The sequence below is a fragment of the Sparus aurata genome, chromosome 17, assembly GCF_900880675.1.
Source record: "Sparus aurata chromosome 17, fSpaAur1.1, whole genome shotgun sequence".
Taxonomy (NCBI): domain Eukaryota; kingdom Metazoa; phylum Chordata; class Actinopteri; order Spariformes; family Sparidae; genus Sparus; species Sparus aurata.
In genome coordinates, this window is record NC_044203.1 from 18,978,277 (window position 1) to 19,003,819 (window position 25,543).

General features: G+C 41.7%; 1 protein-coding gene across 2 annotated transcripts; it reads left to right on the forward strand.

Annotated features, from left to right (window-relative positions):
- Positions 1-945: 945 nt before the first annotated feature.
- kmt2bb (lysine (K)-specific methyltransferase 2Bb) lies at positions 946-25,513 on the forward strand. Of its 2 annotated transcripts, none has more exons than XM_030393308.1 (36): positions 946-1,332; positions 2,885-2,963; positions 3,086-6,700; positions 6,808-6,977; positions 7,136-7,255; positions 7,516-7,702; positions 8,124-8,355; positions 8,451-8,518; positions 8,594-8,851; positions 9,036-9,142; positions 9,908-10,018; positions 10,439-10,552; positions 10,726-10,872; positions 10,952-11,044; positions 11,149-11,266; positions 11,377-11,490; positions 11,773-11,957; positions 12,167-12,268; positions 13,682-13,792; positions 13,944-14,020; positions 14,254-14,477; positions 14,665-14,768; positions 14,889-15,026; positions 15,253-15,411; positions 15,509-15,626; positions 15,729-15,807; positions 15,907-16,067; positions 16,169-16,336; positions 16,467-19,668; positions 19,868-19,968; positions 20,051-20,188; positions 20,366-20,618; positions 20,969-21,076; positions 21,346-21,429; positions 22,484-22,613; positions 22,731-25,513. In XM_030393308.1, the coding sequence occupies exons 1-36, from the start codon at positions 1,003-1,005 to the stop codon at positions 23,004-23,006; spliced, it is 11,781 nt and encodes a 3,926-aa protein (XP_030249168.1). In that variant the 5' UTR covers positions 946-1,002; the 3' UTR covers positions 23,007-25,513. The 2 variants fall into 2 exon arrangements, with proteins under 2 accessions (XP_030249168.1, XP_030249169.1); XM_030393309.1 differs by having other exon boundaries at positions 946-1,308.
- The last annotated feature ends 30 nt before the right edge of the window (positions 25,514-25,543 follow it).

Sequence of the window (25,543 nt, forward strand, 5' to 3'; positions counted from 1 at the left end):
CTCCCTCTAGATGTTTATTATGACTGATCTGATTGTTGCTTTAACCTTCTTTGCCATAGGCTATACCACTTGATCTGATTTGATTGTGATTTCTTTTCAGAGCCACTTTTCTTTTTTTCAGTTTACTGTCACTGAAGCAATTTCAGCTAAACAGGAGAAATAACCTTATCCTTTCCCATTCTACTGATCTCTCCTATTCCCAAGTTTTACTGTTCTAGCTTTGGGAAAGAATTATATACATCTTATCTGATGAATCTCACCTCCATGAAGGTTGTTAATCAAATTAATTAACAATGTAAAAGCTTTAGATAAAATGTCGAAATTAAGACATACATTTTTGACTTTTTATCCCATAATTATGACTTTATACCTGATAATTTCAACATTTATCCAATAATTATATTTTTTCCTCTTAATTTTGACTTTTATCTCATAATATTTATTCCACACCTCATAATTATGACTATATTCTTATAATTAATACTTTCTGCTCATAATACAGATTTTTATACCTCATAATTATGACTTTTCATCTCATAATAGTGACTTTATGCGTCCTGATTATGACTATATACCTCATGATTTCAACTTCTATCCTATAATTATGTTTTTCCCTCATAATTATGACTTAGTTCAACAACTGAGTTTTTGAGTTTGAAGGGGTAGGATAAAAAAGCCTAAACTGAATAACTCAGCATGGTAAAAGCATGGACAATAATAAGAAACACCTCCGGCCATCATCAGCGAGCAGAGTCATGCAGAATATAAAGTTGGACTGATATCTGTGTGGCTCTGTAGCAGTCTGAGATGTGATGCGTCTAAATTTCTGAATGAAGATTAGACGTACTATCACCGCCAGAGGTCGACCCATTCTTTCCTCTGGGGACTCATCGAAAAAACTCACTTTCCCTTGCAGCATTGCGCCTCCCCCCTCCCATCTCGCGCCTTCCCTCTTGTCTCTCCTCGAACTGCTAGCCGTCGGTGTGTGTTGTTGTTGAAGCAATGATGGCGGCAGCGGGATGCGGATCAGCAACCGCGGCTGCCGTAGGAGGCCAAGGTGGAACCGCTACGGCCAGAGGTCGTTTCCCCGGTCGGCCTTGGTCGTCACGCAGTCGTTTGCGCTCCGAGAAGCGATGGCAACTCGGACGATCAGGCTTAGAAGCTGATGATGTGACTAACGGAGGGCCAAGGCCCGCAAACCTGGTTCTATCGTTAAACGAAGACCAGTCCCACTTACGCTTGCTTGGGATAGAGGCGAGCCACAAGACCCTTGGCCAGGCTGGATACAGCTCTAGTGGGAGTGAAGAGGTGAGGTCCCAAACCGAACCAGGAGTTAGTATCTTTATTTCATCTTCTCACATTTTGAATGGTCGTTAAATGTGTGCGAATGAGTGCTGTCCACAGCAGTGTGACTGGTAAGTGCCATGGAGAAATGTCAACATCCCTTCGCTAGGCTAGCGTTAACTTTAGCGTCAAGCTTGGTAAGCTAACCTTACATGCTAACGAATGTTAGCACAGTGCTGCTTTCCATGACATTTAATAGACAGACGCAACACAAAATAACACTTCAACAATGCAGTAAAGCACTCTAAGTTACATTAACAATGTTCCCTCACTTGTTGTCATGGAAATTAAAATATTCAAGGGTTAAACCAACACTAGTAAAAGATTTTTGTGAAAAGACAGTGAGTGAGTACGCCAATTTGTAAACAGGGATCGCAATTATTTCATGTATGGCCCGCTCGTTACCGGGCCAGACTAGCAGCTAGCTAATAGTAGCGAACACAAAGAACGGGAAGGCTAGCGCCTGTGCACCCTACACATCGGCTAACTGCTCTGTTTTCAGAAGCTGGCAAGATGCGGGCACAGTTGTCTGCCGTGATAGTTTTACTAAAACGTCACACAGACGTATAACAGGGTCATATCTGTCTGCATGCGTTTATACATCCGCGTAACCAAGTTTTAATTTAAGCTCGGTAGCATTTTTTGCAGACAGAAGTGACGCTTTCGGCTAACTGCTAGCTAATGCTACCAAGCACGACAGGTTTAAATGGTGGTGCAGAAGTGTGCCAAAGCTAGTTGCACCCTTGTTGTTAGAACTAAAAGCACACTGCTAGTACACACGTAGGCTTTAATGTCTCGAGAACGAAGGCGTTCGCATGCCTGCGGGTTACTGTTGAGAGCATGAGGAAGAAGTACAGTACTTGGAGGGAATCGTAATTACAGAGCCAGCTAGCGTTATCCTTGTAGGTCGTGTAGGTGTTCGCTGCTTAGGAGTGATTTGCAAAAAGGTTGCAGCGATCCGAGTTTGTATGAGGTGGTAAACGATGTAGATTACATGCAGCTGCATCATAAAAAACCCAGGAAGAGTTTACTCGATCAGCTTAACACACACACGTTTTGTTGTTAGTAACGCAGGTCCCATTCATTTTTGATGCATTACAACTCGGATGAGACGAATGAAAAGATTTGGTTTGAATGTGGAAAAATGAAAGCAATTGTCCATTGTCTGCCATTTATATTATTGCTGTAAAGACTTTATCAGATAACCTGTTTTTTTTATTTGACATTTTGATATTATTTGACATGTTGATCATATATGCTAATACACTGTTACATTGTAATGCTAGGTGTTATTGATACATTCTTAATTGTGCGGGACACAAATCCATTCCTCATGAGGAACATTTAGAGATTTTCAGCGTACCCCATCTGCTTAGTTTGTTAGTGTGTGCAGTGGAAAGTAACATTGTAACATTGTGCGCTGGAATTAAAATTTAATGCTATAACATTTACATTTAGTTGTTTTTGCTGATGGGTTGGGAGCCTCCAGTAGTGTGGTGTTTAGTTGCTGCAAGTGTTAATTGCCTTTATATTTCTTCAGGGAGATGACTTCAGAGGATTTGAAGCTGAGAGAAAAGGCTCCAAAGGAGGTGTATATTCACGACAAAACCCTTCCAAAGGTAAAAGCAAAGATACTACTGTGCCACAAAACACATTTGGTGTCATTTTTGAACAATAACTAATAAGAGTTTGAATCAAGCGTGCAGCACAATTTAATTGAAAAAATTGTTTATTTTTTTAGGTGATGCTGTCAACACAAAGTCTAAACGACAAAGTGAGAAGTTACCGCTTAAAACGCCAGCAGTGGAGGCAGCTATCACCCCACCTGATCCTGTAAAAGATGTAAAATCTTTGGAGGATATACACAGCGTATCTCCTGAAACAGAGCCTGCAAAGGATTGCAGGAAAGGATCGAAAGGAAAAAACACTATGGATCGACAGTCGACTAAAAGCGGGGCCTCGTCGGCAGCACCGAGGATTACTATAAAGTTGGTGGCCAAAAAGAAAATAAAAACCATCAAGGAGCCTAATAAAAAATCTGGGAAGAAGTTGAAGATGAAAGGAATTCAGGATCAGCCTCAAGCCAAGGACATTCAGGGTGACCAGATTTCAAGTGCTCATGTCAAATTAAAAACTGAACCACATGAGGACAAACATGACACAGAGGACAAGGGAGGGGGGACTGTACCTGCAAGAAGGCGTGGAAGATCTGCTTCAAAGACGCAGCCTGTCTGCCAGACGAGCGTCAGAGCTGTGGTTGATGACCAAAAATCAAAAGAGAGAAAATCAGTTGATCTACTCAACACTGTAAAGGAGAGCGGGACGGTAGAGCCAAAAATAAATGCAAAGAAATCCAAGCATAAGGAAAGTGTGACAGAGCAAAGTTCTGAAGTTAGTCAACAGGTGATTCGAAGAAGCAACAGAGTCACTTACCCACTCTCTAAAAAAGTCTCAGACAGTGCAGCTGAACCAGAAACTCTGAGTAAAAGTGATGCCCTTTTGGCGGAGTCAAAACCAGAAGTTTCGAAAACAGTGGAGGCTAAGCCATCAGCGAGAAGTGACAGGCGAAGGCAAAGCAAGAGGCTGAATAAGGATACCAAGGCACCAGAAAACCACGGTCCATTACCCACAGAGACTGATAATTTGGCTGCACAATCCAGTGACACTTGGTTTTTGAAAAATGAGGAAATGAGGGTCCCAAGTTTAAAGCTGAAAAAGATCAGAAATCCAAAATATGATGCACCACCCAGTGTGAAAAAGTCCACTCGAAAAAAGAACGTGAAAAAATTTGTCTGGACCTTAACATTAGAGAAAGGAGTGACTCAGACACGGAGTGCAGACAAAACTGTCAAAGTAATAGAGAAGACTTTGAGAGAAGTGGACCAGTCCACCTCTTGTGACACCAGTGACAACAGGAGTTTGACGGGGGTGGATAAAATATCAAAACTGGATAACCCGTCCCCGCAAGATAGTAAAAGCATGGATCAAAGTGAGAAGGATTCCCAAAACATGGCTGAAGTGTCATTTGAGGAAAAGTCCACTTTACAGGTGGAAGTTGAAGTGCAACATATGAATGAAATGCCTCCACAAGAAATTATAAAAACGGATTGTGGCAAAGTCCCACCTCTTCAGATCAAAAAAGTCTCCTCTCCTGGTAAACACAAAAGCTCAAAGCCCTCCTTTTTAATTCAGCAAGTTAGTCCTGTGCCTGAAAAGAAAGATGATGTTCCAAAAGATCTTGTTGAAGTTACTGATGATAAGTCATCATGTCCGGATACTGAAGTCACACCAACTAGGAGACTAAGGAGGAGAACGTCCAGCTTGGATTCACCACAGACAAAGTCCGTCAGTCAGAAGCCTGTGATCACCCCGAAACGGAGGGTAAGAGTGAGTCCAAAGGCTGAAGAAACTCTGCAGGTGCATGTTGAAGATTCTTCTCAGGTGTCAACTGAAGATTCCAGCTCAAATGGTCTTCCTAAAAACTCCTGTCAGGATTTGGCTGAGGAGCACTCACAGGTGATCAGTGTAAACTCCGCCGAAGTTCCTGAAAAGGATTCCTCAAAGATCGTTTGCAATCCTGTACAGGTGCCAGGTGAAGTTTCTCAGCAGAAGGTGGAAAATGAGATGGAAAATGAGGTAGGGAATGAGGCAGAGAATGAGGCGGGGAATGAGGTAGAACATGAGGTAGAACATGAGGTTGAACCACAGATCAAAGAGGCCAAACCAGTGCCTGTGCCTTCCAAACCTAGAAGATGTAGAAATAATAAATTGGGGAAAAAGAAGTCTGTTCAGAGGAAGAAGGCTGTTGTCTCTCCTGAAACTGCTGTCAATGCAGAGTTGGCTACAGCTGAAGCTACTATCACAGAGGCTGTACTGAAGAAAGATACTCAGCCTGTAGTAACAGAGGTAGCTCAGTCTGAAACAAAAGACTGCACAGAGCCTGAGGCCAAACAGGACACTGTGTCAGTGGAAGAAGAGCAGATACAGCCACTGGTAAAAGAGGAAACAGACATTCAGATGATAGATAGTCAACAATCGGTACTGTCAGAAAGTCAAGCCAGTGATCCAATAACACCGTGCCTACAGAAGAAATCTCACAAAAAAAATAAAAAGAAGCGTAAGAGTTTGATTGGGCAGCGTCCGAAACACAGGCACAGGAGCAGAGATGGGAAGTTTGCTCCACTTAGATTATCTGAAAATAGTCCGAATCCCGTTGAGGAGGAGTGTGACATCTCCACCCCATTGGCAGCTACCACACCAGCCCCAAGCTCTAAACTTATCGGTATTCATAAAAAGTACAAAAAGAAACAGTCAGGTCTTCAATTGTTTGGGACTAAAAGGCCAAAAACGCAAGCTAAAATCATCTCCCAGCTGATAGAAATTGAGCTTGAGAAAGATAGTTTGAAGCAGGAAGAAACGGACACACTAGTCGATGGGGCGCAAGCAGATGTTGTAGATGCCCAGCCTGGAAAATCAAAGTTCGTAAAAAACATCAAGCACTTCATTATGCCTGTTGTAAGTGCCAGATCCTCACGAGTGATCAAGACCCCGCAAAGGTTTATGGATGACGCTGGAATGTCGGTATTGCCTCGAAGAAACTCTCCAAAGAAGGGTTTACAACTGGGCTTGCAAATGCGTCCAGGGAAGAGGCGAGATGAAGGGACAGGCAGAGCAATATCTCCTATCCTGCCAGTTGATGAGGAAGACATATTGAGTGAAGCTCAGTTGGATGTTGATCTGTTTTCAGCTCAGGACCTCGATGAGAACCTCGACATCACTGACAGTCTATTCTCTGAGAGAAAAAGTGGCAAAATTGAGAAGAAGTCTTTTCTGAAGAACTCTAACTTCAAGTGGCATGTGCCAGAAGAGTCAAGCGAGGAAGCGTATACACTGGACAGATCTCCAGAGAGCAAATGTGAGGATCTGTTTTTATCTACACCAGTTGATAAGCCCACAGTCCTATCTACTGACCTACTGGATGCACAGAAAAGGAAAAGTTCCCCAAAGTTTAACAAACAAGCAGCTCACCTCAAGATTTATCAAAGGCTAAAGAAGACAAACATTGGACTCCCCAAGAGCAAAACCACAGCAGAGATGGATTGTATCAGTAAACCTCCTCAGCCTCCTGTTGATTTAGCAGAAGGACTCGATGATGAGGCCATGAGCATTAGCCTTAGGCAGCGGACTACAACTGCAGAGAAGGACAAATCCAAGCTCAAGATCGAAGACCTCGATTCTCCTGGAGTGGTGAGAAAAGTTTCTGTGTGCGTTAGGACTATGAACTCCAAGTCCTCTGCATTTCAGCATGGTAAAGAGGAGGACTTGGCAGGAAAAAACACAGTCCAACTTCACTCAGGTAAGCAGAATGATGGAAAATCATCACATTATTTAATACTTAGCAAACAACATTATTTATTACTTATTGTGGACCAAATATTGCCATATATTATTTTATATCCACAGGAGAGCTGCAGCCACAACAGAACTCAGGCGATTATCTTGGATCTGTGGAGAAGGGAGCTTCACAAAGAGCACGCCTCACTGGTGCAAATAAAAGAATGTTCAATCTCCTCAGGAAAGCCAAGGTCCAGCTAATTAAGATTGACCAGCAGAAACAGCTTAAGTCGTCAGGGGTAAGATCACGATCACCACAAGCGCACGTTCTCTGTCATTATTAGATAAATATTATGTAATAGGAGCTGTCGTAGGTGAGAAGAATGATGCATTGGGATTATTTTTTTGTTTTCAGAGGCTTGTATTGATATGTTGTTTTTGCCTGTTACCCCTGTAGCTGTTATCTGGCCCAGCTGGTGCCAGGTCTCGAGATGTGTCCTCTAAGAGACAAAGGAGGAAGCAGAGGGCTCAGCTTGATGCTGATGTTCCAGTCAAGACCGAACCACCACAAGGACAAGTAAGTGTGCAAATCCATAGGCCCGAGGCAGAATCGATCCAACTTAAAATTTAGTTTCTGTCCCAGGGTTCACCAGTCTTTATTGTTGTTTATTTAACCCTCTGCTGTAGTCGAAACATAGCAAAAGTTCTGTTCTGTTCTGTTGTACTGCACTGAAATATATGGCAAATTATTCATATCCAGAAAAAAACAAGCCCATGTTCAATTCCAGCCCAATGGACATTATTGCTTCTATCATGATTGGTTTTTTTTTTGTCCAGCCGCAGCTCTTCTCCCCGCTGTGCCAGGAGTTCCGTAGAGCAGGAGGTCCACGTATCAAGCATGTGTGTCGTGCTGCCTCTGTGGTGCTGGGGCAGCCTCGAGCTTTAGTGCCAGATGACATTCCCAGGCTTAGCGCCTTGCCTCTTCATGAAAGAACTGGCATTTCCCCTTCAGACACCACTAAAGGTGAGTGTAAACTGATTGGCAGAATTATCTGGACTTGCTTCCTTTAGACATTGAATTTCTAATAACTTAAAAGTGATGACTTTATGGCAGCAGTTGTAGCTTCTCAATCCTGGCAGAGGTTGTAGAAATGTGATCATTTTTTTTGCACAGATCAGAGTAAACAGAGTGATTTATGATGATGTCCATCAGATGTTCATTTTGATTTTTCCGAACTGGTATTTTTATCCCCTTATTTGTGTAACGCAAACAAATATTTGATTATTATACTTAAAACATTTTTAATAGACAATATATTAGTTACTGAGTGTCAATGGTCAGTCATATTTCTGCAACCACATTATCTGCTACTGCGATTGCATCCTGAAACGTAAATAATCAACTACTTAACTGACCTATGGATGAATGTGTATTGTTGTTTCAGATGTTGGGTCTCCCTCTGAATCAGACAGCCCTGGGCTGTCAGATCCAAAGGTCACCAAGGTCAAGAAGCCGTCGAATTTTGTGAAACGGAAAGGACTTGGGCCATTTGGTTATCGCTCTCGAAGATGCGGTGTATGCAAAGGCTGCAACCACGAGGACGATTGCGGCAAATGCATGAACTGCCTCGACAAACCTAAATTTGGTGGTCCCAATACCAAACGGCAGTGTTGTGTGTAAGTTGACCGATACTTGATTCTAATTCGTAGTGGAGCTCATCAGAGTGTTAAAGAATCATTAACAGACTGTTTATTTTCCCTTTCACCACAAGGTATAAGAGATGTGATCAAATTGAAGAGAGAAAGGCACGCAGACTCAGTGGAAGAACAGCACCAAAAGGTAATTTCTGTTGCTGAAGTACAAACATTTATTCATTCATTACATGTCAGTTAAACGCCACTCCTTTCTTTTTAGGTGCCTCTAAGCGGCGGCGGTCCTCACTCAGCGGGGGTCATTCGAGCAATGACGAAGGGAATGAGGGTGCTGCGGACTCGCCATCTGGTCTCCATGGTGACAGCCACAGTCCGTCTGTAAGGAAGCAGCCGAAGCGCGTTGTGAAACCCCGTGTCTACTTTGATCTGGTGGACTACGACTCCGATCTAGATGACAAAGCTTTCCAGAGTTCTGCCTCACCAGCCAGGAGAAGGGGTGCCGGACCTCGTTTCAGTGACGGTAAATTAACATGCAGGAACCTGATGAGATAGATGCTCAATACGTTATCAATATTTTTATCCTCAACACCACAGATGATACGTATCTGCTGACATGTAATATAGAGCTTTATAAACTGATTTAGTTCTTAAAATCCTTGCGATGTGTCTTGTAATGTGAATTTTTTTTCTTCTGTTATCTAAAGACTTTGTGTCACTGGATGGATTCCTTGGAGACATTTCCGATGATGAAGTCAGGCATCGAAAGTCCAGTTCACATCGTGTACCAAGTAGTCGACGTAAACCTGAGAAGGTGAGTAATTCTGAATGTTATCAACACCGCTTATATTTTTGGGCAGTTTTGTTTAGTGTTTTATAAGACTGTGCAGCATTTTCAACAAGGTCTGCCAGTCAGCTCTGGCACACTGCGTTGATTATGGTCTAACATGCACTTCATCAAATTTCGTTGTGCTTATCACAAAGAACACAAGCCACAGTACCGCAACATTGTATAGAAAATCAATGTTTTTCAAGGTATGGTACAAGTTATCTAAATTTTGGTGTCATGACAACACTACTACATGCTACATATCACAAAGTGAATGAAGGCATGTAAAAACAGTTACTGTTCAAAATGTAATTAAAGCACAATATGGCCAGATCCTGAACAATCCATCCATCTAGTGTTGCTGTGCTGCTATTGGCAGGTGAGCTATAAATCTTAACCTATAGATATCCACAGAGGAACTTTAAACCCCTTGCATCAAACATAAATATATCCACTTTATCCTGTAGGCAGCAGGTTAGTGCGGCGTAATCTCTGGCCCACAAATATCTTTCTTTTGAACTTCCAACTTTGCACAATGTAATGTAACACTTTTTTAATGAGATAAAAAAAAAAACAACAAAGCAGCAAAATGACAAAAATCGTGATATTCTGGCCCAACTGCTCATGTACATAATTGCATTCTGTGGATGTTTCATGTATGCACAAGGTATCCATAATCCCTATGAGAGTTTGTATTTAAAAGCAAGTGTGTCCATTACAGCCGACATTCATGTTATGGTTGTCTCCCAGGGTCCTTTGGAAGAGACTCCTCCCAGCGTCTTGGCTGCCCTGGCCCATGGATTTGAGCAGAGAGAAGTCGAGTGTTCGAAACCTACACACAAAATCAGGGTCGACTTTAAGGTAGATCATTTGTTACAGTACATCATCATGGATTGTAATATAAACACACCTTATATTCAATGAATGTGGACCAGTGTTTAGAGAAAAGCCAGAGTTTTAATGTCAATAGTGTAATAACAGAGTTGTACATAACATAAATTGTTGCCATTGTAGTTGTTATTTTTGTCCACTAGAGGTTACTATTGATTTTTTTTATTGCAAGATGGATGTACAGCCTGTACATACTGTGCTGCTCTTACTTAAACAATGTGATGTACTTTTTACCCTAAAACATCGCTACGTAAAATATTACATATACATCTGTTTTGTTTCTCGATGTTATTGGTCAACAGACATACTGTCGTATTTTGTTGGTAAATGCAATGAGCTGTCTTTTCTCAGCTGTTAATAATGTTGTGTACATGGTGTGTTTGTTTTCAGGAGGATTGTAATTTGGAGAATGTCTGGAATATGGGTGGTTTGAGTATATTAACCTCTGAACCGCTCATGCCACCCTATGTCTGCTTCCTTTGTGCCAGTAAAGGGCAACATGAGGTAACTACTTGACACATTTTGCCCTGTTTAATAGAAAATTGTGCATGATCACATGATCCATGTGTGTCACTAGTGTCTGACAAGGTTTTACCAGCAAATAGAGTTAAAAAGACGGTAAATCTCATCATCAGGAATTTAGAAATTCTAAATGTTTTTGTGATTTTCATTTCCAGATGCTGTATTGCCAAGTATGCTGTGAGCCTTTCCACCAGTTTTGCCTTGATCCAACAGAGCGCCCCTCTGAGGAAAACAAGGAAAACTGGTGCTGTCGCCGCTGCAAATTTTGCCATGTGTGCGGCAGGAAAAACAAGCAGTCAAAGGTACAGCAGCTTTACTCCATTTTACTTAATGTTAATGCAGTTCAGTCTTTAAGCTTTACACCTTTCATGTCTACCTCAGCCATTGTTGGAGTGTGAACGATGCCAGAACTGTTATCATGCTTCCTGTCTGGGACCCAACTATCCAAAACAAAACAAGAAGAGGAAATCTTGGGTAGGTTCACGTTTCTTTAAAACTCATGTATGTTCAGTAGAACCATTCTGAGGTTGGAGTACATTGATTGCTGCGCTGGCCCTAATACAGTGGTTTGTGTGCAGGTCTGTATGACATGCATCAGGTGTAAAAGTTGTAGTGTCACACCGGGGAAGAGTTGGGACACTGACTGGAACCATGACAAAGGACTCTGTCCAGACTGTTCAAAACTGTATGAGCTGGGTGAGGATTTAACCTTCAGTACATTTGGTCATCTCACAGCTCTTGTATAATCTACCAACATCACTGATCTATGTTGAGGCTAAACTTTTCTTGTCTTCTCTTCTCATAAGGTAACTACTGTCCAATCTGCTTCAAGTGCTATGAAGATAATGACTATGACAGTCAGATGATGCAATGTGGCACCTGTAACCACTGGGTGCATGCCAAGTGTGAGGATCTAACAGGTGATTTTTATTCTTTATCTTTCTGAGGACCAAAGTAGTAACCATCAACGCTGAAGCTGTGACAAACTTCACTTCACAATTTATGAAGTGTAAGTTTGCAGGTGTAATAAGGTTTGTTTGCATAGCTTAAAACAAAGTTAAGGGAATAAAAAAGTTGTACCGAGTATACCTATTTCCTATTTCCTATTTTCTAAGCGTTCATACAAAGCCCTGCTTCAAACACTTAGCAGGTGCACATGGAACTCTTTTCACTGAACCTCCATTCCTGTAAACTAATTTCAGATGAGCTGTATGAGATCCTGTCCAGCCTGCCCGAGAGTGTGGTGTATTCTTGTCGGCCATGCAGTGTGACCCAGCCCAGTGCCTGGAGAGAGCTGCTCTACATTGAGCTCAGGGCTGGGGTGGAAAAGGTGCTGGCCTGCTTGCTTTCCTCCACACTCACCCAGCATCTTGTTACCTGCTCACAGGTAGGAGACTCCACTTTCTCTCTCTATGAATTTAAATGTAAAATAATGTGGCATGTAAGACAGTTACATGACGTGTTAATGTAAGAGTGCTTGCAAACTTAAATTTCATCAGATGCCTTTAGAAGAGTGCGTCACTGCTCATTTATTTTATTCTTACTTTTGTGTAAAAGTGATGTGAGGTTTCAAATATGATTTGGTTTCCGCTGCAGTGTGAGAAGTCGGTTGATCCCGACAGTGGGATCGAAGGACAACCAGCCTGTGACCTTCGAGCTGTAGGCAAGAAGTTTGACAAAGGCCTTTATACCACGTTGGTGAGTACACAATCTCTCTGTGCATGCATATATTAATTGTATGTGGTTTTATAGATATTGACTTTTAATTAATAATTTAGAGAGAAAATGAAAATGCCACTGTATTTGGAACATAACAGTCAGTGCGTTTACATGACACTCAAGAAAACCGAATTACTGCGTTAGTCTGACTATGAACGGATTTTTAAGATGCATGTATACACCTTAGTCTGACTTAAATCGGACCGGATCGGATTTCTCATAGTCGAATTACACCACGTTGATTATTCGATTGATAGTCGCATTACTCCTGCATGTATACGTTTCCAGCGGATCGGATCGGATTTTGCGTTCTGCGCAGGCGCGAGATTTTTCCCCGGGGCCGTGAGCCGGAAGTAGACGGACGGCGATGGCGGTGGCGGCGGCGGCTTTCCTCTGAAATCACCGCAAGAAAGAGCGCAATTGTGCATCTAGTTTGTGTAATTATCATGTACACCATATACGAAGTGTACAAAGATGTAGCTTCGTCTCGCTCTTCGTACGCCATCTTTCTTGAATGCCGAGCCAGCTGGTGACGTCAAGAGGTCAGCCGGAGGTGCGCCGTTAACACTAGTTGAAATGGGTACAGCGCCACCTAGCGTACCGGGGTATGACATGCTTACGGCCAGTAATTCCATTTTCTCAGTGGCATGTATACTCGGATAATTGCAGTTGTCCGATTGAGCAGCATAGTCGAACTATGGCTGTAATCTGACTAAGCTGTGCATGTAAACGCACTGACTGACATTAACCCTCAGCAAACTGAGTTGTCCCACTTTTGGTTATAAGGACACATTACAAAACATTTACACACAGAGAACTCCTGCACGTTGTTGATCATTTCTGCTCACTTGATAACAACTTTTTGCTCCTCAGATTTGTTTAATTTTCTTAAATTGATAATAAGAGTTGCAATGATTAGTTTAGAGAAGAGGAATCATCAGCTATTTTGATAATTAATTGCTGCTTCTCTTTGCCTTTTAATAAATGAAATGAGCTTTTCGGTTTGGACAGTTGGTTGGACAAAAGAAGCGATTTGAAAATGGTCTCTTGGAATTTTAATGAGCATTTTTACGCATTTTCTGACATTGCATATATGAAATGATTAATGGAGTTGTTGTCAAAATGATAGAAAGAATAACTGATGATGAAATAATGGTTAGTTTGTATACGCTTGCATCTTAGATCTAGGCCAGTCTAAGAATAGGTGCCAGACCCTTCTCAGCTGTTACATGTTGTATTGTAGGACGGTGTTCATATGCTATATGTTTAGAATATGTTTCTCCATCAAGGTATTATAGAGCTTGTACTCGTGCTTTTACAGTGGTTGCAAAAACTAAGATATACAGCCTAATCGATATAAAATAAAATAAAATAAAATAAAATGTTTTACAGAAAATGTTCCATGAAGATGTGGTTCAGGTGGTGCGAAAGAGGCTTGAGCAAGAGGAGCATCTTCCAGAGGATAAGAGACCCACTGCCCTGGCTCGCTCTTACTACTTAAAGGTGCAGTATAATAAAAAAAAAAGCAGCAATCAGATTACTGAGAATTGTCTGTCAACATTTTCTGCTACTATGAAATTGATGATATGTAGTAGTTTGTAAGAATGCAGGTGAGTTAGCATTTATAAGTGACTGATATGATTTCTCGCTTTAGCTCCTCGAGGAGGTATTTAATTGGTTCAACAGCCAAGACCCAAAGGTGTGGAATCCTTGTACCAAAGACTTGCCCATGTGAGTAATGTTTTCCATTTACTGTTTTGTATACTAATGGTAATGAACTTGAATACTACTCTGTACATATATGGCTGATGTTTTTTGCTCAAATACTAGGGTTACTCCTTCATCATAATTATCAATTTTGTGTAGTGTGTAACTACTTGTATACATGTATGAAAGTTGTAAGCACTGTACTGTTTTTGAAGAAATATTGATTCGCTTTTAAACTCTTGAACTTTCTTAAATAGGGGGATGCTGTCCAATGCTGTTCATCCTCCTACAATGGAGCATGTTTATGCCCAGTGGCAGGAGAGAGAGGAGCTCTTGTCCATGGCTCCGCTGGGGCTCCTGCAGGAGGACAATGGACAAAGCTTAGATTTAAAGGAAGAGGAGGCAGTTTCTCCAATGTCTGGGGAGCCAACAAGCCGAAACCACTTCAAAACCAGCAGGGCTGTCAGGCTCAAATTCAAAGGTAATGCTGTCAGGGGAGATGATAAAAAATGTGGTTTAAAAAACATATATATATATATATATATATATATATATATATATATATATATATATATATATATATATATATATATATATATATATATATATATATATATATATATATATATATAGCATTTTTTAAGTCTTTTATCTATGTTTGTATTTAGGGAAAAGGGGGCGGCTGTCAAAAGCTGATTTTGACACCGGATGGTCTAAGGATGATGAGAGACAGTGCTCTTTGTGCCAAAAATATGGAGACCTTAAACCTAATGTAAGTAGTGCATTAAACAATTGATTTTGAATACCTAACTTGGAGGGTAAACTGATTGTAAATACTGTGCATATGGCAATGATTGTTCCTCACAAATTTCTTTATGTTGTTGGTCCATAGGAAGCAGGCAGGTTGCTGTTCTTGGGCCAGAATGAATGGGCACATGTCAACTGCTGTCTGTGGTCAGCTGAGGTGTTTGAGGAAGATAATGGCTCTCTACTACATGTACACAGTGCTGTAACAAGAGGCCGCCTGATGGTTAGTCGTTAATCTATCTATGAATTGATTTATCTGTCAGTTTAATACTGTGTAGTCCCACACAATCTCACTAATGTCAAACTAAATAGATATTGATTTTTTGAGAATTAAACAAATAGCATCAGATAGTAAACAAATACGCATTCCTGTAATTGATTGCTATTCCTCTTTTACTGACTCTTCACATTTCATCCTTTGCCCACATCAATCCCTAACCCCCTCTTAGCGGTGTGAACGCTGCAACCAGACAGGTGCCACAGTGGGCTGCTGCCTGACATCTTGTCAAAGCAACTATCACTTCATGTGTGCCCGCTCCCGTCACTGTGTCTTCCAGGATGATAAGAAGGTGTACTGCTACAAACACCGGCATCTCATCAGTGGCACTGTAAGTTCTGCTCATTCATATTGTCTCTTACTTTATCAGTTTAAAGTTACACACACAGCTCAGGATTTATTATGACTACTCTTCCTTTATTCTACAGATGATAACTGGTCAAGAATTCGAAGTAAACCGCAGAGTGTACGTGGATTTTGAGGGCATTAGCCTCCGCAGAAAGTTCCTGACCGGACTGGAGCCAGAATTAATCAACGTGATGATTGGTAAGCTACTTTCCTTTAGTTAGTTTCCTAATGACTCTGTAGTATTTGCTTAAATGAGTGCATGATTTATTAATAATTGTTATCCACATTGTCACTACACAGGTTCCTTACAGATAGACAGACTGGGTGTACTAACAGAACTTTCAGCCAGCAAAGGAAAACTGTATCCTGTGGGTTTTCAGTAAGTTGGATTTATCTTTTCAAACATGTTAAATAGATAAATTATGTTTGCAACATGGATGAAGGACTTGGATGAAAAACTTTGTTTTTCCTTCCTAAGGTGCTCTCGTTGGTACTGGAGTACAGTAAATCCATTGCGCCGTTGCAAATACACATGCACAGTCCGGGAGGTCCGACCTGTTCTCCCTGAGAAGCCTGTGGAGGAGATGCCTAACCAAGGAGACAATCACACGATTGCTCACAGCCCCTGTCCACTCCCAGGTGCGCGTTTTACTCCTGAAAAACTGCAGTACAAAAGGAAGTGAGTAAAGATAACTTGATAGACACTAATGGTTTCATAAACTATTTTTATAAATCTTTAGAGTCTGAAGCCCAAGAGACTGATATACCAGAACCTCAACCCCCAATGGACGAAACCTTTGTCCCTGGACCTCCCCTCAAGTCGGATCACGGTGCAAGGCCAAAGATTCCCAGCTACCCTCAAGCCAGGCGACCAGCCGGAGGAATGTCCCGACCTCTGCCATCCCCAGGTAAAATATATAATAGTCATATATCATAACATTTTGGGTACAATTATTTAAAGTCACTAACCAAAAATATATTGATCAGATGAAAAGCACAAAAGTCTAAAGCTGTGGATTCATTTTGATTTCTTCTTAGGGCTAGGCCAGCTGAAACCCCACCACATATTAACCATAAGCGATCTGGAGGAGACTCGACGAGTTCGTCGCCACAACCCACAATCACAGGCAACAGGCCCCCGCAGTCACATGCCCCCCCCTCCTCTGGGCCCTCTGACTGGACCGATCACCCTCCGTGCTGGAAAATCCTCTGTTCCAACTTCCCCCCTGTTCCAACTCGGTGCTTCAGACAACCTGATAAATTCCACATCATCCCGCCCAATTGGAGGCAGAAGTGCTTCCTCAGTCCGATGCCCTGGGAACACAATGACCCATTGTACTTCATCTTTCTTTCCCCAGTCTACCTGGCAGGATAGTGCAGGCACCTTTCCTTCTCCAAGTCTGTCATTCTCTTCATCTGTACATCTACCCAGACCTCGCTTGTCATTTGATCTCAGCCAGTCAGACTCAGTCGAGGTGCCACACAACTTCTTAGCTTCACCAGAGCCTGAGGATGTCTCTCCAGCAAATGGTACATCACCACAGGGGGATTTAGACCAACAGAAGGGCGAGGAAGTATTTCCCTACAGTTCATTTCACAAGGATCCCAGCTTGAGTCTCGGCCAAGAGATGAGGGCGGAGCTGGAGATTGAAGAGACACTCCTAAATGAAGGTGTGGCTATGAACTGTGAAGGGCAGATAGTGGTGGAAGGTGATGATCAGGAGGAATTTTGGGGAAGAACCCAAGAGGTAAACAAGAGGAAGACCCTTGTTGCCAACCTGCCACGGTCTGCAGCCTCAGCCAGGGATGACTTGGGTAACACCTCCTCTGATGATGATATGGAGCACTATTTTGACTTCTCACGGACGATAGTTAGCTGTCCCTCATCAAAAGATCGTTCCAAGTCTCCCTCCTCCCCTTCCTCGCGGCCTATGGCTCAGCTTGACGGTGTAGACGACGGCACAGAGAGTGATGCAAGTATAGCAAACAACGATGGTCAGAAAGTTGAGGGTTCTAGTCGAGCTCAGATGCAAGCCAAAAAGGTAAACAATAAAAGTGTCCCTGAATCAGAAACTGCAAACAACTCAAAGGCGGTTCAGAGTCCATTCCCTGAAGCATCATCCAAGGATAAGCACACAGATTCATCATCAGTCACCATCTCAGTTGCCAGCAGAAGAGCTTTAGATAGTTCAACTTCTGATCCGCCTAAATCCTATGATGCCAATCCATTAAAGAAGGACAATATGGGATCTACTTCTCCACACATTTCCAGAAACTCTCCACTCAAAGAGCAAAGCTCTGACACTCCTTTGTTAAATCAGGAGACCGTGCTTCCTACTCCAGCTCATGATGCTCTGCCTAACTTACTCACAAAGGTGCCTGAGATCTCTTATTCAGAGGACTTACTCCAGAGTTCCAGTTTAGGTTTTGCCTCTGGGACACCTCTTGTTCTTGAGAGATGTGACACAAGTCCACATTCATCTGAAATAGTTCCTTTGCTCGAAGGCACACAGTCTGAAGCTCGTAAACCTCTGAATTCAGAGCCTGACAGCAGCCACTTTGTATCATCAACTGAGGGGTCTACCATTTTGATGAACCATTTAACAGCTGATGCAATGGATCCCTCATTAGCTAATTCTGCTAATAACAGTCAGGGTACTCTGCTGGATCTTCTTCAGCCCTCCCCTTTAATTTCTGCAGATGTGCAGAACTCTCAAGGCCTTGTAGACTCCCTGCAGATGTATTCCTGTTTACCAGGTTTTAATCAGCCTCCCCTAACAAGTATCACACTTCAGCCAGTAACCTCTGCGCAAGACACAACAACCTTTTCATCCATGGAGCCTTTGTCTACTAAACTAACCACACTCAGTCCTGTTGAAGATGTGACGCAAACACTGCTAAATGTGGCCTCTCAAAACAATCCAGTGTTATCAGTTACGTCAGGCACTTGTCCCCCAGCGGGAACTAGTAGAACAGTCACTCTACCCATCTACTCCACACAAACACAGCCAGCGGGTTCAACAGCTGTTGCCATTGTTTCTTCCTCTGCACCAATATCATCTCTTTCTGGACTGACAACACAGTGTTCAGCTCCTCCAACACTAGTCCACACAACCTCAGCCCCTGTGATCGTAAATGGTTACAGCTCTTCATCTGTGCAGAAGGAAGCTGCATCTGGCCACACAATCTCCATCAACTTTTCTACACCCCGGCCAGCTTTAGAACCCCAACACCCAGTGGTTCCCCAGGCTTTACCTGGACATGCCATTCTGACTGTGAAGGAGGTTGGAGGTCCAAATGTAGATCCTACACCACATGTCCTGCTGGTGAACCGTCTCGGACAGATCTTTGTGAAGAACCCAGAAAGTAACACTTTTCAGCTGCCCACTCCCACCTCCCCCTCTTACAACTGTGTCACTCAGATTGCCAGCCTTTTGCAAAGCAATGCACTGTCAGCCACTCTAGCAGCAGCTGGTAATATGACTCCTCCACCCGCCGTGGCCAACATAGCAACAGCAGCTCCTCCAGCAGTTACACACACAGCTCAGAATCCTACTACAATTACACAACTGCTCACTCACAATAACAACGGAGCAGTGGCATCAGTTAATGTGAAGAAGCCAAGGAAGACTGCAAAAACATCAAAAGATGAAACTGTCCCAGAGTCGAAAAAATCTAAGAAAAAGAAAGAGTCAGGTGCATCCAAAAAATCCAAGTCCTCCAAGGCCTTGGGACAGCCTGCTCCATCGGCTGAGAATCCTCCCATGACTCCTGCTGAAAGTGCACAAGCAATTATCAACCAAGCCATGGCAAGTAACTACACCCCCAAGTGGAGTGGGCTTCGATCACTAAGCCCTTCCTCACTGGTTTTGCCACCTGGCCTACTAATTGAACCAGAACCCCCAGCATTGCCTCACTCTCCATCGCCAACACCAGCTCCGGCTCCAGCCACTGCCCCGGCTCCGGCCCCGGCCCCAACTCCGGCTCTTGCAACCCGCCCTCGCACCCACGTCCGGATGAAGAGAGTGTCTTCACTTTCAGACCGTATTGTCACAAAGAAGTGTAAAGTTGACTTCATACAACCAGAGCCCATGATTGAGGAGGAGAAGGTCCGCAGGCCCACCTTTGCAAGCATCTCCAGCAGGGCGTCCGGAGTACGCATAAAGACCCCGACAGTGAAAGGAGTGCTGAACCTGGACGAGTTAAAGGAGGAGCATATAAGCGATACTGATAGCTCAGGGTAAGATTTTTTAATGTCTTCAACAGAGCTGCAACTTCTGATTATTTTTTTTATTTTTAGAGCAACATTATGTGGAAAATGGAATTTTGTCTGATTTGGGTTGGAAACAGTAAATTGCATTAACATTGAGTGCATTTGGAAACAAACGGAAGAAAAAAAATCTCAGTTTTGAAAAACATTTGTTTCTTACCTCCTTCAGATCAGAGCCTTGGGATTGTATGTCTCGGGGCGAACAAGGCAAACCTCATGCTTGGGAACCAGTGGGTCACAGCACTCTGACTGACTGGAAGAAATACTCTGGTATTCTTGAGTTTAAACTGCTTAATTAAATCATTACTGTGAATTGAAAAGTATTTGAGCTCAACAAGTTGTGTTTTGTTAGGTGCTGATTCTACTTCAGATGATGAACCACCACCATCTGATGAGGATGAGGAATGTCCAACAAACAGAGAACAGCCACACTTGAAATTTGAAATCACCAGCGATGATGGTTTCAGCGTAGAGGCAGACAGTATTGAGGGTAAGGCTGATACATCATGAGAAATATATTTCACAAATGCCCTTAAATAATCTGATCGTCTCAGAAAAAAATCAAGTTCTCAAAACAATGGAATTAGTTTTATGCTATTGTAGTTTTTTCACCACTTTTGTTCAGTGCATTCTTTTTATGATGTCTAATTCTCAATTCCACCTTCAGTGGCCTGGAAAGCAGTGATAGACGGGGTACAGGAGGCACGAGCTATAGCAAGGTTGAGACCTCTGACCTTTCAGAGGATCACCGGTGCCCGTGTGCTTGGTCTGGTCCATGACGCTGTTGTATTCTTGTTGGAGCAACTTCAAGGCGCCCATCGCTGTCAACGGCATGCCTTCCGTTTCTTCAAGCAGTTCAGCCAGGAGGATGATCTTCCTGTCAATCCCAGTGGCTGTGCGCGCTCTGAGCTATACCTTAGGTATGTAGACCAATTACTGTTACACTAATGAATCTTAAATGTATCAAGCTGTTCTGGTAAAAAGTATTATCTTTAAAGAGCACACATAAAAGGCACCAGGAACAGAAATCATTTTGATAATTTTTTATTCTCTCTTTAATTCTTCTTATGGATCTTGACTCTTTACTGAACCTATGATCTAATCGGTTTTTCAAAATATGGGTGGAAAAGTACAGATGATAGAGGATTACAAATGATAAGTTGTGATGTTTTTTCAAATATTTGACTTTTGTTCTTCACTTTTTAAATGAGTTGATTAATGTGTCCAAACGTATCTCGACCTGATACCATTTTCTCTTTTTTCCTAACAGGAAGTCCACATTTGACATCTTTAATTTCCTGGCTTCTCAGCATAGACAGCTTCCTGACATTGGACCGTATGATGATGAGGAAGATGAGGTTCTCTTGAAGTCCACAAGGTCAGGCTTCACACAGTTGTAGATGTTCCCGGGGTTAAACAGAGTTGTAATACTTCAAAAAGCACTTTGCTGTTTCTTTCTTCACAACCTGCTTCTGAGTGATTTTGTTTCTGCAATTTTGTTATAGAAACACAAATGGTAAACTTAATGGTGAAAGGTTGAAAGGTGTTTTCATGTTTCCATTCAGGCCTTTTTGTTTAAAAAAACATTCCAAAAAATCTTTCCTGGATGTTTTTGGTGAATCATTGTCTGCTCTCTCTCTCTCTCAGACGGGCCACTAGTTTGGAGTTGCCCATGGCCATGCGCTTCAGACATCTGGAAAGGACTTCCAAGGAGGCTGTAGGCGTGTACAGGTCAGCAAAGAACTACATTTGCAAATTCTATGTAATGCTCAAAAAATCAGCACAACCATGTTGGATGTGTAACTTCTTCAGTGGGCACAATTAAATTATAAAACCCCTTTCTGGATTTTCGAAACACTTTGTGACGGTTGTGGTCAAAGTCACTCACATAAGAAGCTGCAGTCATGTCTTTTTGGAACCTTTTGGTGACAATAGCACCTCGGTGCAAGAGGATTTTAATCAAAGAGAGGGGAAAGCTGTACATTTAAAACCCTGCTGCAATTTTCTATTTTCAGTTTTACAGATCAGTGTTTTAGCTCATCTTGCCTTCTTAAGAATGGAAGAAGGCAATTGTCAGACTGATATAGTGTGTAAGAGATTTGTGGCAATTTGTGTCAAAAGCTCAACAGGACCTAATGAGAAACATTCTGGAGGCTATCCAAATGTTTCACAAAAAAAAAAAAAAAATTGGGGAAAAACTGTGGATGGAGTAGTGGAAAAAAATGTATTGTAGATGATCAAACCAACGGATAATTAAAACAATGACAGACTTAAACAATCAAGAGCTGATGTTAACAGTGTACAGCCATCACTGTTTCATCGTCCTGGTTTAAAGGATGCGGCATGATTATCTTGTTTAGATAATGCCTCTGGAATCTCTGAATGAATACAGTATTGTTGAGACGGTGCAATTAACTTTACAACAGCTGTTTCCTAGATGAGTTTCCATTACATGGTTAAGGCAGAAAATAGTCAAAACACTTTGAGGTTTACTGTGTTTCCCATTCTGGTGGTTTTAGTTAGACAGAAACATTTTTGACCAGTATCCAAAAATCTAAATTTTTTTTTTTTTAGTATATTTATCAGATATGATGTATTTGTTGGTGTGCTAGCCTTCTGTTTTGGATTTTATTAATACAATTATGGACTCACTTTTATTTTCCCGCTGTCGTTTGCTAGAATGAGTCGAGTTAATAATCACAGGATCACTGTTGGCCTCTTGAGCATACAGAAAAACAAGCATGTCTGAGTTGACCAGTACTGACTTTTGGCGTCTCTGTTGCAGGTCTGCCATCCATGGGCGCGGACTTTTCTGCAAGAGGAACATTGAAGCAGGGGAGATGGTTATTGAGTATGCAGGCATCGTCATTCGCGCAGTGCTCACTGATAAAAGGGAGAAGTACTATGACGGCAAGGTAGGTTGGGTTTCTGTTTCTGTGATTGTTTTCATTTTGATGTAGGTCAGTAATTGAGGGCTAAAGTTGAGAAAGGTCAAAGGATATATCAATAGGTTTCATTTTTTGCCTTTGCAGGGTATTGGCTGTTACATGTTCCGCATTGATGACTTTGATGTGGTCGATGCAACCATGCACGGCAACGCAGCAAGATTCATCAACCACTCCTGTGAACCCAACTGCTACTCACGAGTGATCAACGTGGAGGGCCGGAAGCACATCGTTATCTTTGCTCTTCGGAAGATCTACAGAGGGGAGGAGCTCACTTACGACTACAAGTTCCCCATTGAAGATGCCAGCAACAAACTCAATTGTAACTGTGGAGCCCGGCGCTGCCGTCGTTTCCTCAACTGAGGCATCCCTCATATGAAAAGGAGAGGATCCTGTTTACTAGTAGGCCTTAACTTAAGGTGGCACTGGATTGGGCCTGGGGAGGACATGGGCAGGTCCGCACACCAGGGGAATTAGCCACTATGAGACCGGTCAGGAATATTTGGCGGTTCAGAAGTGATATGTGTGGACATTTTATCGATTGGAGTAGAAGAAGAACCTGCACAGAAAATGCATTAACTTTCTGAAAAGTTTCTTGCCTGACATAAGTTCACAAGGTATTTCTGCCTGCGAAGAGCTCAGATGTACAGCTGTCACAGCGGTTAATTTTGAGGAAGTGGTTTATGTGTACAAGACAACAGACTTTTAAACCGGATGTTCAAAACGTAGGGGTTTCCTGGATCAGTATGGATGACACCAACAGAATTTCTTCACACGTCAAGCCTTATCTGTTTGAATCATGTTTGTGGGGTGGGTGGTATATCTGTCTATAGTACACTTGTAATCATGCTCCATCCTCCAGTGATGGGTACATTATAGCCCCATCTGTGTAGTGGTGAAGTCAGTTATGGAGCCATACATTTACCCAAACCTTTCTTTGTGTGTTTTATCTTACATTTAACACTTCACACGTTGTTGATATTTGTTCTTTTTAGCCTTTTTTCTTTTTGTGAATAACAAAACAACCATGGTGCTAAGCTTTCAAAGGTCTTTAAAGTCATTAGTTGGACTAAGGTGTCCTGCAAATCAGGAATTGATTAGCTGTTGATTCACCCTGCTGAGACCATTTCTCTTAAATTTATGCACTCAAGCAGTACTCTTATCGTCATTGGAATACAAAGTGTCTGCTAAGTTTCACACTTCAGATCATACATCTGCTGTTTTTCACCTGCTCTTTCCGTTTTGAGTTTAAAGTAGGTTATTGCCATCTAACGGTTTCAGTCAGTGTCATATTTATAAAGACAGAAACGTGTCTTTTAAGGCGTGGTTTTTTTTCTTTTTCTTGATGTACAGTGTATGTAGCAAACACTACCCAAGCCAAAAGTGAAGAGTTGTGGTGAATATCAGTTTTTTAAATATATATTTTAGTACTCTCATGGCAGATGCTCAATACCTATTGCAATAAGACGTTGCTGCCCTACAGCTGCACATAAATAACCATCAAACATACAAACTATTGTCATCTTTGTGAAACTCGTTACAGTTTATCTCTTAATCAGGGAGAGCACTGGTATAAAGCATAGCCACTGAGTGTGTTTGTATTCAGCTCCTGCACCAGGCTTGTTGAGATTTTGTAGACGTTGCTGTTGCAGAAAACATTGAGTCTCAAGTGGAGCTGAGAATGCACTCAGCACCTTAAAATAATGTTTAATGTTGTTCTTAGTCGATGTTCTGCGCTGTCATTGATGAGGCTTATCTAATTCACACACTGTTCAAATTGGTAGTTCTATTTATTCGTGTTTAGATTTCTATTTTTAATGGTAAAAGGTTGTGCTTTGTATAAACGGTGGCAGTCTAGTGTATTAGGAGACCTCCCCCATTTGTACCTTTTTTTTGTTTGTTTTGTTTACGAATGATGTCCTTTTGTTTCGGTAATTTACTTGAATTTTCTTTTGGGGCAGTTGTGTCATGCATTTAAGCCTTTATGACAGAAATTGTTCTAAAGCAGGTATTTTTAAAGAATCATTTTTATTTTAATTTTTGTTATGGTAGATTTACTGACGTCTTAGAATCAGCCACAGGAGTAAAGTGAGCACTGTTTGCCTCCCCAGGCCCATGATCATCTGTCCCCCCCACCCAACCTTTTTCTTTACAGACTGATTAGAGCAAATTTCCATCATGTTTTGTCCTGATTTTATTCCCCCTTTCCTTCTTGCATGTCCAATCACTGGGATGGAGCCCAGATTAACTTGTGTCAATCACCTGTCTGACAACAAGAGCAGAGTCACTCCCAACTCCTTGCAAGGATTCTACCTCAGCTGTTTACACAGATGTTTGGGAATACTGATGCAAAAAGAGAGGATGATAATTTAAGTGTAGGTTGGTTTTAATGTCCTGCAGAGCTGGTGTGTGTGTGTGTGCGTGCGTGTGTGTGCATGCATGCGTGTGCGTGCATGTGTGAGTCATGTTGGGTATGTATGTTTGTAATGAAGGATGCAAAGCACTAGTCAAAACCTTAAGTTATCATGACCATCTCTCCCAGAATCTGTTAAGAAAGCTGTATGTTATATATACACATATATAAAAATAAATATATATATATATATATAAATATATAGTAGGGTTATTTTAAAGTAAGTGTAAAAGACATACAAATGAGAAAATATGTGATCTTTAAATTTACGTCTTTGTTACCATGTACAAATAAACCTTGAGTTTGTAAATATTTGTATACATATTTCTAAACCTGTTTAATTTTTCTATGCACTTTTTTTATTTATAATGTTATTTGCTTAATAAAGATGTTAAGATGTTTGAACAAATCTTTTTTTTTTATGAAACATAAATAAACTGGTAATATGATACGATAATTAACTGCAATGCAAAAAACTAATTGTGTT